The sequence below is a fragment of the Quercus lobata genome, chromosome 2 (assembly GCF_001633185.2).
Source record: "Quercus lobata isolate SW786 chromosome 2, ValleyOak3.0 Primary Assembly, whole genome shotgun sequence".
Classification (NCBI taxonomy): domain Eukaryota; kingdom Viridiplantae; phylum Streptophyta; class Magnoliopsida; order Fagales; family Fagaceae; genus Quercus; species Quercus lobata.
The window spans coordinates 91,257,017-91,271,225 of NC_044905.1; the positions used below are offsets into that span (position 1 = coordinate 91,257,017).

General features: G+C 38.3%; 2 protein-coding genes across 3 annotated transcripts; both read left to right on the top strand.

Annotated features, from left to right (window-relative positions):
- The first annotated feature begins 1,041 nt into the window (after nt 1–1,041).
- Nucleotides 1,042–10,281, top strand: LOC115977166. 2 transcript variants are annotated; one of them, XM_031098860.1, is made up of 11 exons: nt 1,042–1,467; nt 1,662–3,631; nt 3,722–5,129; nt 5,235–5,416; nt 5,536–5,607; nt 5,695–5,847; nt 5,942–6,105; nt 6,203–6,350; nt 9,233–9,355; nt 9,452–9,539; nt 9,641–10,236. In XM_031098860.1, the coding sequence occupies exons 2-11, from the start codon at nt 1,664–1,666 to the stop codon at nt 9,859–9,861; spliced, it is 4,527 nt and encodes a 1,508-aa protein (XP_030954720.1). In that variant the 5' UTR covers nt 1,042–1,467; nt 1,662–1,663; the 3' UTR covers nt 9,862–10,236. The 2 variants fall into 2 exon arrangements, with proteins under 2 accessions (XP_030954720.1, XP_030954719.1); XM_031098859.1 differs by having other exon boundaries at nt 1,662–5,129; nt 9,641–10,281.
- Nucleotides 10,282–13,188: 2,907 nt separating this feature from the next.
- LOC115957289 lies at nt 13,189–13,790 on the top strand. The gene has a single exon (XM_031075505.1). It carries the CDS (start codon nt 13,265–13,267, stop codon nt 13,724–13,726), a length of 462 nt encoding a protein of 153 aa, XP_030931365.1. The 5' UTR covers nt 13,189–13,264; the 3' UTR covers nt 13,727–13,790.
- Nucleotides 13,791–14,209: the final 419 nt, after the last annotated feature.

Below are 14,209 nucleotides of genomic sequence, written 5' to 3' on the forward strand. Positions count from 1 at the left end.
TATTGACAAAGATACACTAAACTTTATAAAGGTATTTTTGGAACAATAAGAGATATAGGAGACGAGTCTCTCTAATTAGGGGTGTTTACAGGTAAGTCAAAGTCACATTTAGGGTAAGAATCGACTTGATTAGGTTTGAGGGAGTTGGAATTGTTGTCGACTATGAAAGCATGAGTTTTTGACTGGTCTAGCAACCATAAAGCGTTGGTTGAATCAGGTGAACCTACAATTCAATGGTAGTGAGGATAATCCTTGTTGCCAATATGGGATTTATGAGGCCTGGGCTTTGCTATCAGGTATAAGGTGTTAGGATCAGGTGGAAATCTAGCATAGACATCAAGATCCCTGTCAAAATATGGTGGAGATATCAAGATCTCCATTGAAGGGGAACAACCACATGTGAGTAGTGGTGATGGAGGAAGGGGTAGAGTGAGTATTTGTCCACCCTTATTTGTATTCTTTAGACATTTCATTTTATGTTTATTAAATTTGTTATCATACAATTGAGAATGAATGATTTAATTGACAAATGCTTACCCATACGTGAGAGATAAGAGATTTAAACTATGAACATAACCGTTAAAAACATTAAAAAATGTCGATTGAATTATATAACTGTTGATCGCATATGGTTTGGTTAGACTCAGTCATAAGTTATTTCTTATTTGTCTAGTCCACTCTTGCTCTTAATTACTTAAAGAGTAGATAATGTTATAATCAAATCCAAATAAAGAACTTTCACCGACTTAAACCTCCTCCCATTAATTTATATATAAAAAAAAAAAAGTTCACTTTGGCAATTATTTATTGTGTTTCTTTATTTTGTATATTTTGGATTGGATGTAAGGATCTTAATATATTTAGAAGTCTAGGTCCCATTGAGGTCGGAGTTATAATTAGAGAGAGTCCCACATATACTCGTACTCTTTTAGGAGTAGTTTAGGAGTAGTAGAGAAAATTTGCATGAAACGATCCATTCCAAATCCACGTGCCGCTTCCCCCAGTCTTTTATCTCCACTTGTTTCCTTAAAACCGAAGAAAAAATCTAAAAAACGCCACGCGTACTCCCAAATCTCATGCCCATTCAGCCGCTCCTCTCTCTCTCTCTCTCTCTGACTTCACATCGCTACGCTCTCTACTCACTACTACGCACAAACATACAAACACACTCACTTTCTTTCATTTTCTCGAGAAAATAAATCAAAATTCCCACCTCCTAGATTTTTTATATATACAATTAATTACTCTCACATCAAACACAGAGTTGTTATAAAAAAAAACATATGAAATTCCTATAGAGACAAATTAAAGAGAGAGAGAGAAAGAGTTGAAAGACACAAAAGATTCATCAAAGCCCTGAATCGACGGCGCGTTTGGGAACTCCACCGACTCCACAGACTCTTCCTTCTCTCTCTCTCTATATCTTTCTTCTTCATCTTTATCTCTCTCCAACACCGTTCAAATCAGGTACCTCTCTCTCTCTCTCTCTCTCTGTGTAAATTTATTGTAGTTGATAGGACTAGTTCCAGACTCGAATGTAGAAAAGGGAAAAAAAAAACCCATTAAGCACAGCCCTGGTTTTATTATGATTATTGCTTTTGTGGATTGATTTATAGTGAATTGAAGTAGATATAAATTTATATATATATATATTGTTGTAGATATGGCATTTGATCAGAACTCTATTCCCCAAGATCTACGGCCGTTAAACGTAGCTCGAAGTATAGCAGAAGAGCCACGCATTGCACCTGCGCCGGCTGCTTCTGCTTCTACTGCTAGAAACATAGAAGGGTTTTTCCCCAACCCGCCTCTGGAGGCCGGGAGCTCCGGTTCCATACCCGTTTTTTATCCAGCTGGGACAGTGTCCGAAGCCGGGTTTTTTGGTTTAGGGTATGGAAATGGGGCTCCGGGTGTTGCCATGTGGGGCCCTCGCATGCCCGTGACTTCGGTGGGGCATCCTGGTGCTGTTGGTGTTGGTGTTGGGTTTGGTTATAATCCCAATTTTGGCAATCGGGTTGGTGGCAATGCTGTTGATCTTGCTAGTGGTGCTATGGCGGCTACTGGGACTGGGTATAGTGTGAATTTGGGCAATTGGGTTGGTGGCAATGGAGCGGATCAGGTTGGCGGTGATATGGCAACTGGGAATGGTTATAATGTGAATTTGACCAATAGGGTTGGTGGCAGTGGCGCGGATCAGGTTGGCAGTGATATGGCAACTGGCTTTGGTTACAATCCCAATTTGGGAAGTAGGATTAGTGGCAATGCCAATGAACAGACTGGGAATAGTTTAGCTGCTGGTTATGGTAATAGTTCCAATTTGGGCAACCGGGGTGCTGGCAATGGGGCTGATCAGGCAAGTGATGAGGGTGGCGATGATTCAGTGTCAGGGAAGAAAGTAAAGTTTTTGTGCAGTTTTGGGGGAAAGATTTTGCCTAGACCAAGCGATGGGATGTTGAGATACGTTGGAGGACAGACAAGAATCATTAGTGTTAGAAGAGATGTGAGCTTTAGTGAGCTGATGCAAAAGATGGTGGATACTTATGGGCAACCTGTGGCTATCAAATACCAGCTCCCCGATGAGGATCTTGATGCATTGGTGTCTGTTTCGTGCCCTGAAGATCTTGATAACATGATGGATGAGTTTGAGAAATTGGTTGAGAGGTCTTCGGATGGATCTGCTAAGTTAAGGTTGTTTTTGTTTTCTGCTTCAGAACTTGATCCTTCTGGTATAGTACAGTTGGGGGATTTACTTGATAGTGGGCAGAGATATGTTGATGCAGTGAATGGGTTAACAGATGGAGTTGGTGGTGGAATTACGAGGAAGGAAAGCATGGCAAGTGCTTCTTCAACCCAAAATTCTGATTTCAGTGGGACTGAAGCTGTTGATAGCTTGGGCCCTGGTCAAGGTGATGTTAAACGACCTTCATCAACTGGCATGTTATCGCCCAGGGGAAATTTAGCTACTTCTAATGACACTGCTCCAAGATTAATGTGTGTAGATCCCAACCCTGCAGTTTATACAGATGCCTCTACAGTCCCATTAGGCATTCCTGTGGTTAAGTCTGGCCCTCCCCAAACTTCATCTTCTCAGCCCGAGGTTGAGTTAGAAAGGTCCGTGCCTATTACTGTATCACAGCCGCAATTGGGGCTGCAGCAAACTGGAATGGACGTTCCAACTTCTGGAACTTATTTGCAGGCTTATGTTGATCCTCGCCAAGAAGTTATGAAGCATGCAGATTATCTGCAGCTTCGTCCTCAAATGGGGTTCCCAAATCATCAGCTGTTGGGGACTTCAGGGTCTTTATACACCCAACAGCACTTCCGTGATGGCACTGGTGGCATTACTCCCCATCAGTATGTTCCTGCAGTGCACATGACCATGACTCCTGCACCTTCTCATGTCAGTGTAAGACCAAATATGATTCAGCCAATGATGCAACCACAACAAACTCGATTGGATCATTATGTTGATGAAACCAAATTTGGACCAAGGGTTGTCCAGGTTCCCATTGAGCGGAGCTACAATACATATCAAGTTCAGGCCCCATCTGCAATTGGAGGATATGGCTGGCATCAGGTTCCAGTGCCTGAGCATGTAATCTTCTCTGATGGATCGGTACCTCATCAGCAGGTAATGTATCCTGAAAAAGGCCTAAGGTTTGAGGACTGCTATATGTGTCAAAAAGCATTGCCTCATGCACATTCTGATACTTTGGTACAGGATCAAAGAGACTCAGGTGCAAGTTGTGTGTCTACTTCTAACTCAATTCATCATAGTCTCCGTTTGGAGGAAAATATGAGGGCTCAGCCAATGAACAGAGTTATGGTAACTGGAGCCTTGGGGGAAGGCATTGTAGATCAGAAAGTTGGGGCTCAACCCATGGTCCTTGGTCAGGTGGAGCCTCAAGTTGGGATAACTCAATCAGACACAACTGCATTTACTCGAAGTCCGGAGACACAGAATGAAAATGAGAGGACTATTCTCCAAAAGGCAGATGATCTTGATAAACCTCGTATTTCAGCTCCCCTGAGTGTGATTGGTAGGACAGGTGATGTACAGTCATCTTATGCTGCATTCATAGGCACTGCACCTCAGTCTTATCTAGATGATGCTGTCCAGCAGCATTCAGTGCCAGCCCAATACCAGGTTAAAAAGGATGCCTTAGCGAATAAACCCATTAATGGTGATATAGCGTCAGCTGCAGGTGCACCAGTTCAAAATTCAGAACGTATATTTCAGGAGTCTCCAAAAGAATATCCTAACAAACATCCTGGCATTCTTCCAAAAGAAGACACTGCAGACACTTATTTTTCCTATGATCAGCTGAGACCAATTGATGGGAGGATGGATTCCCTCAGAATATCCCCTTCTGAAACTTATAATAATGAGCACAGCAAGGCACCTCTTGATAAAATTAGAAAGGAAGACAGCTTTGATCACAAACCACAGCAAGTTTCAGGGAAGGAGGTGCTTCTAGATAATACTTGTGGCAAACCCAAATTAGTTCTTGAGACAAATCACAATAAACCATCTGAAGGTATGCCTTATCCCTCTACAGAAGTTTCCTATGTGCATGGTTCTCAAGCATTGGAGTCCTATGAAGTGGCTCAATCTGCTATTTGGGCTAATCCTGAATCATACTCTCAATCAAATGTTGGTATTCATAACTTGGATCCTGAAGAAATTCATTATGGCAACCCTGTATTATCTGGTGTTGAGTCTTCTCATCTAACTGATAGAATTCCAGCCCCTGCTGAGCTGAAGGATGACACTTCACGTATCCAGCCCAAGATGGTACCAATTGGTGCGGAAGCCTTCCCCTTTAGTAATAATACACTGTCTTCTTTATCTCCATCTGGTAGAACTGAAGATGTTCAAGATTCATCAAGCTCACTTTTCAGCAATCAGGATCCTTGGACTCTGCGCCATGATACTTATTTTCCACCTCCAAGACCAAACAAAGTTCTGCCCAAAAAAGAAGCCTCTGCTAATAGGGATCCATTTGGTGAGAGCCGTTTGGGCAATAGTGGGGAACTAAATACAGAAGTACGCCTGGAGGATGGACTTCACCAGTCACTGGGCAATCAGAACAAGGATTTCCATTCAGAGCATTCTAGGTCTTCTAAAGGTCAGTAATATGTTAATTTGCTTGTGTAATTAATTAATTACTATATAATGTTTGTTTGCGGGGGTTTTTATTTTTATTTTTTTTTATTGGCTTTATATGTCAAAGGCTCAGTGGAGGAACAGATTAAGCAAGATCTTCAAGCTGTTGCTGAGGGAGTAGCTGCTTCTGTTCTCCACTCAGCTACATCTTCCAATCCTGACTTGCATGATAGAAATGAGTCTGAAGCTATTCAAGATGGAGATAATCAAAATAGCAGTGTTGACATGCAGCGCAAAGCTAAAGCTGAGGTCATTTACTTTCTTTCTTTCTTTCTTTTTTTTTTTTTTCAGCGGGGTGGGGTGGATTATTTTACTTGTTGGTTTCTTTCTCTCTTTATTTATTTTTTCTTTTCCCTTGTTTATTTCAGGATGTCAAGAACAAACTGCCGGATAAGGCACACCTTGGTTTTCCAGTAGCAGATGGCATTGGCCGCTTGCAGGTTGAAATTTTGGTTTTGCATTTTTATTGAAATTATATTTCTGTTTTGCTAAATTGGCCTCTTATCCCAAGCTGTGATTGTTGGCAGATTATAAAAAACAGTGACCTTGAAGAGCTGAGAGAATTGGGTTCTGGCACCTTTGGCACTGTTTATCATGGAAAATGGAGGGGTACTGATGTTGCAATCAAACGGATAAATGATAGGTGTTTTGCTGGGAAGCCTTCAGAACAAGAGCGGATGGTTGGTGTATTTTTATTGTAATAGGTTCCAATGTAGCTTTCCCCCCTTTTTCAGCTTGCTTATTAATTCACCACATTTTGGTCTATGGATTCAGAGAGATGATTTCTGGAATGAGGCAATCAAGCTTGCTGACTTGCACCATCCCAATGTGTTAGCTTTCTATGGTGTTGTGCTTGATGGCCCTGGAGGTTCTGTGGCAACAGTGACAGAGTATATGGTTAATGGTTCTTTAAGAAGTGCATTGCAGAAAAATGAGAAGTAATGTATTCTTTCCTTCCTCTTTTTCTGTCCTTGTGGCTTGACCTTATGTCATTTTCAAGGTTATGTAAAATTGACAAAGAAGTAATTACGTCAGGAATCTTGACAAGCGTAAGCGCCTCTTGATTGCAATGGATGTGGCCTTTGGAATGGAGTACTTGCATGGAAAGAATATAGTGCATTTTGATTTGAAAAGTGACAATTTACTGGTCAATCTCCGAGACTCTCACCGCCCAATATGTAAGGTTAGTGAATCAGCCTGATTTCTTTACAACCTCATTCTAGTCCATTTTCTGAGTTCAAAATGTGCTGAACTATTGTTCTAATATCACCTTGTTGTCAAATAAACAAAGACCATATAACTTATGATTAAGTTAGCAAGGTACCACCTTGTTTCTTATATGTCAACTGATTTCATGTTCTCTAGTAGTTAGTTGTTCATAAGAGCCATCTTCTCTAGATTCTCTACTTACCCTTTATGGGAAATCCTCAAGCACATATTGATATCGGCTTATATATTATAGCATAATCTGGAGAAATTTCTTATGTTAATATATGTAATTTGCAATATTTGCAATGATGAGCATAGAAAATATGCATTATGGACGCTTTTTTTTCTAAAATTTCGTGTGTCAAACACTTAAAGGTCTGTGTCTGTATACTGGTTCATTACATAAATTCACCCTCATGTACATTTTGAGGATATCTTGTATTTGATCACAAAGCTTATTCACAGTCATTATTATTCAAAATTGTTTTATTATCTATGGTTCTTATGTGTGCAAGCTTAAACTCAATGACATAGGACAAATTGGGAAATTTCTCTGTGTACTTGTGGTGGGTTTAGGGTTAGAAGAATTTGTGGATCTAGGTTCTAGAATTGTCAAAGGGTTTGAAGCACCTATGTTGACCACTCCAAACACGAGCAATTGAATACCTAGAACGAGTGGACATAGTTTTTTTCCTTACATTGAGTTGCAGTCATCATTTATTGTCATTGTCAAAATAATTTTCGTCTCCCCCAACTAATACTAGCATTGTTGTTTCTGAGAGTTGAACTGGTTTGAGTTAAAATAATAATTATCTAGTAGTCCACTACATAGATTTTTACCATCCCTTTATTTATTTATTTTCTTTTTTGTTCTCCAACGACTGAAGTTGCACAAATCATCTACTTTTAAATTGGTAAACATGCCTATTGAATTCCTAATCTACTGATTGTGGGTGTTAGCCCATCTGTATATATTTTTTCATCTTTCAATAACTTGGTAAATCCCGGTTATTAAAAAGATTAAAAGATTAATGACCATAACTTTACTCTGAAAGGAATCACTTCTTTTAAATGATAAGTGAATTAAAACTTTAAAAGATACGCCAATGAGTGCTAACACGTGATTCTGTCACATGCCTGTTAGTCATGGGTTTTAGAAATTTCAGTTTCTGTAATTTTGATTTAAAGCATACTTTCTGTAATTCACTAATGCTCAATGGAAATGGAACTTGGTAACTCTAGGTCCCATGTGCGTCAGATATCCAACCCAATCAACTCGCTAATTTGTTAATTCTAAAACTAATTTTGAACGGTTCAATCTCGAATTAGGGTATTGAATCTATTGATTGCAAAAGTTTATAGTTTAGGGTAGATATTGCAATTCCTATAATTTAGGACAGATAGCAACAATTAAGAGAATTAACCCTCAATTTAAGTTACAATATAAGACCAGATTTTTAACTCCAAGGGATAGCATAATCAGTTGGGGACTATGCATCATAATGTGGAGGTCACTAATTCTAACCTCCTGTTGGAACCAAAACTTACTAATAATAATAAAAAAGTTTCAGACCAGATTTTTACTTGTTAATTTTTGAAGGTTTTTTTTTTTTTTTTTAGCTTTCTTTTTTAGTTTGCAGTGCTGTACTAGGTTGCACAGACACGCCATTTTTGGCGTCGTGTCAGTGTCGGACACCGGAACGGGTACGACTCGCCGGATTCCGGTGTCCGGCGAGTGTCCTCTTTCTTTTTCTTTTTTTTTTCGTTTCTTCGACATGCGCCGACGCGGCACCGACGCGTCCGACATGCCAGCAGTGAATAAAAAAAAAAAGAAGAAAATCACAGATTTTGAGTCTGAGAAGTCATTTTGAGAAACCCACCTCTCAAGTTCTCAACCCACCCTCCCTCTGACCTCTGTCGCTGCCCACTGTCCCTCGCCGGAGCTAGATCGGGCCGATCGGCGAGCTCCATTGACGTCGAGTGACGCCGTGCCCTGTCCCTTCCAGCGATCTCTCTCTCTCTCGGCGTGGACAACAGGTCCGACGACTTCGACCTCCTCTCTCTGTTTTTTTTTTTGCCGCTGCCCTCTGTCCCTCGCCGGAACTAGATCGGGCCGATCGGCGAGCTCCATAGACGTCGAGTGACGCCGTGCCCTGTCCCTTCCAGCGATTTCTCTCTCTCTCGACGTGGACAACAGGTCCGACGACATCGACCTCCTCTCTCTGTTTTTTTTTCTTTTTTCTTTTTTGTTGGTTCTCTCTTTCAGATATCAATTTTGGTGTACACAGTACTGTACTCACTTGGTTATAAGTTATAACTTATAACGCGTTTTTTTTTTTTTAATTAATCCCACCCTCACAGTTATCACAGTTAATGTATTTTTTTACTCAGTCTTTTGTTTTGTCTTATAAATTATAATATTTATTATAAATTTAGTAATTTTTGTTTAATGTGTCTTGCTATAGTTTTATTTATTTATTAAAGTTAAATATTGTGTATTATTGTACTACTTTGGGTGTTAGTTTACTTATTTGTAATTCTTACATAATTTAAATTTTAGACATAAACATATTTTATGTCTAAAAATATTTAAAAATATGCCTAAATATAAAATATAATTAATTATTTAACCGCCGTGTCCCTGCCGTGTCGTGTCCTTATTTTTCAAAAATTGCCGTATCCCCGTATCCGTGTCCGTGTCGTGTCCGTGTCCGTGTCCATGTCCGTGCAACACAGCACTTGTTGTATTTTGGCACGTCTGATATTTTGTTTTTATGTTCATTTCAACTGCCTGCCATTCTCTGAGTATTCATTAATTTGAGAGAGTGATTTTAAACTTACGTTTCTTGGAACCAGGTTGGTGACTTGGGCCTATCCAAGGTAAAATGTCAGACACTGATCTCAGGTGGTGTTCGGGGAACACTCCCTTGGATGGCACCAGAGCTTTTGAATGGTAGCAGTAGCCTTGTTTCTGAAAAGGTTTGTGCTCTACTGTTTCATTTATTCATCCTCTATAATAATCCCTCTCACTCACTGAATTTGACATTTGTGCTTTGAAAATTCCTTATGTAATAGGTTGATGTATTTTCATTTGGTATTGTATTATGGGAACTCCTTACTGGAGAAGAGCCTTATGCAGATTTGCACTATGGGGCTATCATAGGTAATCTTCTACTTATATTCAATCTCATCGATAATTGGTTATCTTCCCTTTTGGTTGAGTCAGAAATTGAGATGCTGATAATCGTTGCAATTACAATTCAGGGGGTATTGTGAGCAACACATTGCGACCACCTGTACCAGAATCTTGTGACCCAGATTGGAGATCACTGATGGAGAAATGTTGGTCAGCAGAGCCATCAGAAAGACCAAGCTTCACTGAAATTGCGAATGAGTTACGTTCTATGGCAGCAAAGCTTCCTCCCAAAGGACAAAACCAACAGCAGCAACTCCCCCCCTCCATACAGTCTCAAGTTCAGAAATGATCATGGGCAAGCCGCTTCCACTTGGAGTCTTTCCCTATGGGCTAAAGGCCTGTGTGTCACAGGCTGTTGGAAGATAAGTGATGTCTTGTGCTTGAATGTAACGAGGAAGATCGTCTTACTCTCTATGGTTAGAAATTTTTTAGTGGCTACAAGTTTTCAGTTTTTTAGGTCTAGGTTCCTGATGTATGTGCTGCTATACATTTCTTCTGTCATTTTTGTGTTACCAAAACCCCATTAGATCATTAGTAATTTGGGTATGATTGGCGCCAATGCTTTGTTTGAGCTCCTGCTACCCTTAAGAAGGGTGTAATATTTTCTTTTTCAAATTCTCTTGGCTCAAATTTTGAGGAATCTCTACATGATCACCTATCCATACTTATGAATTAGGATTCTTTAAGAGTTACTACGGTAATTTTAGAAGTTCTCAATATCCTCATCTCTCAATATTCTTTAGGCCTCATCTCTCAATATTCTTTAGGGCAATTGTTAATAAACCATTTTAGTAAAGTTTTGACACCACTATCAAGAGAACAATTCTTAGGTACTCTCAAAATATGGAGAATGATGCTTACTCACCTCATATTCATGGTAGGGTCTACACATTAAATTTTTGGTAGGGTCTATTATGAATGTAAGAGGAGCGAATACATTTCACTATACTTAGGGAGTACCTAAAAATTTTTCTCAAGAGAAATATAAAAGGCCAATAAAAATTTTTGATTGTTTTTTTTTTTTTTTTTTTTTCTAGAAAAGGGTTCTTGAAAAATATTTTTTAAATTAATGCCCTTAGGGTATTTGTTAACTTTTCCCGTTATCCACTTATGCTACTATTGTAGTCTAAACCTACTCCTAGGGATGGCAAAATATGCTTGACCCGCGGGTATCCGGTCTGATCTAACTCTAATGGGGTGGGTTTTACTCAATCCGTAAAGCAAATGGGGCGGGCTTGGGTTTAAATAAAAAAACCCAAAATGAGTTCGGGTATTATGCAAACCCGGCCCGAACTCGACCTGTATACATATATAATATTAAAAAAAAAAAAAATTAAAAACCTTAACCCTAAGTATAAATATCTTCTAAACTCTCTCTTCATCTCTCAACTCTCTCACTCACACGCCTGCCTCTCCTCTTCATCTCTTAGCTCTCTCACTCACACGGCCACAAGCAATGAAGCATAGCTCTCTGACTCTCTCATCTTCGTTTCATCCTTGCCGATCTCGCACAAGCCTCTCATCTCCCTCGCCCCTCTATCATATCCCTTAACCATCTCGCACCAATACCTTGCAAGTCAGCCACCCTCTCATGGCCTCACTCAGCCGCCCCCCTCACGACCTTGCTCATCTACCCTTTCACGGCCTCGCTCCACCTCGCTCTCCAAATTTTTTTTTTTTTTTTTTTGGGTTCAGTTTGTCTCAATCATGTGAGTTTGTGTTTGTGTTTATGAATTCTGTGTTTGTGTTTGTGATTTTGAAAGGGAAAATCATAAATCTGAAATTTGTGTTTGGTTTGTAATTTTGAAAGGGAAAATCATAAATCTGAAATTTGTGTATTTGTAATTTGTGTTTCTGATTTTGGGTCGGGCATGACGGGGTGGGGTGGGTTTGGGATGAAAAAAAAAAAACTTGTTTATTAAACGGGCTGGGTTTGGGTCACGGGGGCGGGTTCGTGGGTTGGGTTCGGGTATAGAAAAACCCGCCCCAAATCCGACCCATTGCCATTCTTACTTACTCCGTGCATTTTGTGCTCAAGGAGGTACCACTTGTATCAAGATGTTCAGTTATTAAATTACTTAGATGAATGCTACAATTGTAGCCCTTTCCCATGCATTTTGTGCTTGGGGGAGGTAAAGTTGTGCTAGGATCACCAAAAATGGCACAAAGTTGTACCACAATTTGTCACGTGACGAGTTGTAATTGGTGAAGGAGTGTCTGTGGGCCATATAAGGATACATCTTCACTATTTATAACTCACCACGTGGACCAAGATGTTTAGTTATTAAATACTTTGTTGGTGATAAGAATGAGGAAGCTATGGAGCTGGCAGTGGGCTATTGGTTCCGGTCTTTTGGAGGATGAGATTGTTTGGTACAAAGGCAATGTGAATGCCTTTGGTTTCAATGTGAGTTGAATTTGCTAGGTTAGCTTTGGATTTTCTATTTAAATTTTTTTAATTGATGTGAATTTTTATCGGGCCACCTCTTATACCTTGCAAGAATTGCCTATTCACCAATTGTAGGTGCTATGCTTTTGCCATATTGGGGGTAGGAGGTGAAGCCTTATTCTTTTGAAGTAATTGAATCATTGACCAATATGTATACACCTAAAAAAGAAGAAGAATGTGACATAAAGTTACCAATAAATTTAATGTAATTACTATCATATGTAGCAATTTTACTATCCAAAGTGATGTCTTTAATAACCAGTGTGACTATACAAGGAATTTAAACCAATTTTTTTAAAAAAAAAATTAAAACAAGAAAAATAAACATTAAAAAGAAAAAAATAGAAAAAGAAAAAAAAGAATGCGGTATAAAGCTACCAACAAATGTAATAATATAATTATTGTTATATGTAACGTTACTACTGATAACTATATAAGGAATTTAAAAACAACAAAACAAAAAGAGGAAATGCCAAAGCTATTCCAAATTTTGTTACAAAAATATTACAAAGTGACATGGCAATAAATATAATTGGTGTCACCTTAACAATATAATTAATAAATGTATGAATTAACTTTTTGTGGTTGTTGACCATTGCTATTCAATATGAATTTATTATTAGATTGAAAAAAAAAATTAAAAAAAGAATGTTATCTAAGGTTGCCAACAAAATAACAAATGTGATTTAGTTACTATCATATGTGACAAAGTTATTAATGTGACTAGCTATATTATTTTTTAAGCATTCCTATCAAATGGTAGTAATTATTATTACATTAAATTGATAGTAACTGCTATCATAAAAACCATTAAAAATTTATTAGAGATACCTTTTGAGTTTTGACCACTACAATTGGGCTTTTTTTGTGAATTCGTTTTAGAAGCGTGTGGCTTGATTTTGATTAGTACTAGTCAACCTCAATTTTGAAGGCCCTGGCCTTGAACACGAATACGCAATCAATCCTACGTTTTTATATTTCTTATTTTGTTGGTTTTTGCATATAATAATCCAATTATTAGTGACAGTCTTGTTATAGAAATATATAGCAGCGTACGATCGTAGAAAACGCGTAAGCATTACAAACACGTACAAGTAAAATCCTAATACAACTTTGAAATAGGATTTCATATTCAATTTCCCTTGAAGATAGGATTGGCAACTCATATATTAAACCCATTTCTTGTTTTTTTAAGGCTTCTCTAGTTTCTCATAAATCTATCTCGCAAAACACACACACAAACATGGCAGCCCTTTACGAAAAACCATTAAAGGAGAATGAAGAAGGAGAAGCTATGTATGACTATGATGAAGATTCTGCTTCTGGGTCAGGGTGGTGTTGTTTTCGGCTTTTGGGGTTCAGACCACAGAGAAAAAGAAATGACAACGAAAGCAAATATCTTTTGCAGCAAAAGGGAGAGCTCAGGGAATCATGGTGGAAGAATAAACTGAATATGGTTAAGCAGGTAACAGAAGTATCGGCCGGGCCCAAGTGGAAGACTTTTGTGAGAAAGTTCAGCGGATTTGGGATTAACAAGAACAAGAAAGATAGGAACAAGTTTCAGTATGATCCACAGAGTTATGCTCTTAATTTTGATGGTGGTTTTGATAGTGAGGAAGATGACCTGGTCCTTGGTTTTTCGCAGAGGTTTGCTGCTCCTATTCATAATCACGAAGAACAGCGGAGAATTGGATCAGGGAGGTGATGGTTTTGTTTGTATAAAATTTTTTGATGATTCACATCTCTTTGTACTGTTTTTTTTTTTTTTTTTTTTTCATAGAATATTATTGTTCGTCCATATAATCTTTTATTTGTGTCTGTCTTCTTTGAATTTAGTTTTATGTTTGATATTATCATCCCTTTTTTCCATAAAATCTCTCATAATTCCTTGTTCACCCAGTTGGAAGTTCATAATATTAATAATAACTAGTTCACTATCCTGTGCAATGTACTAGATAGTTACAAATGAATTATCTTTTTATAAGACAAAACGATATATATATATATATATATATATATATATATATATATATTGAGAAATAACCATATTATGTCATTTTTTATAAGATGAAACAAATACACACTACTAATATTTCACCTATACTATTCATTTCCACAAAAACAATTAATAGATATTAACAACATGAGGGAAGACATGACAAAGATACTTAATGCCTCTTAGACATCA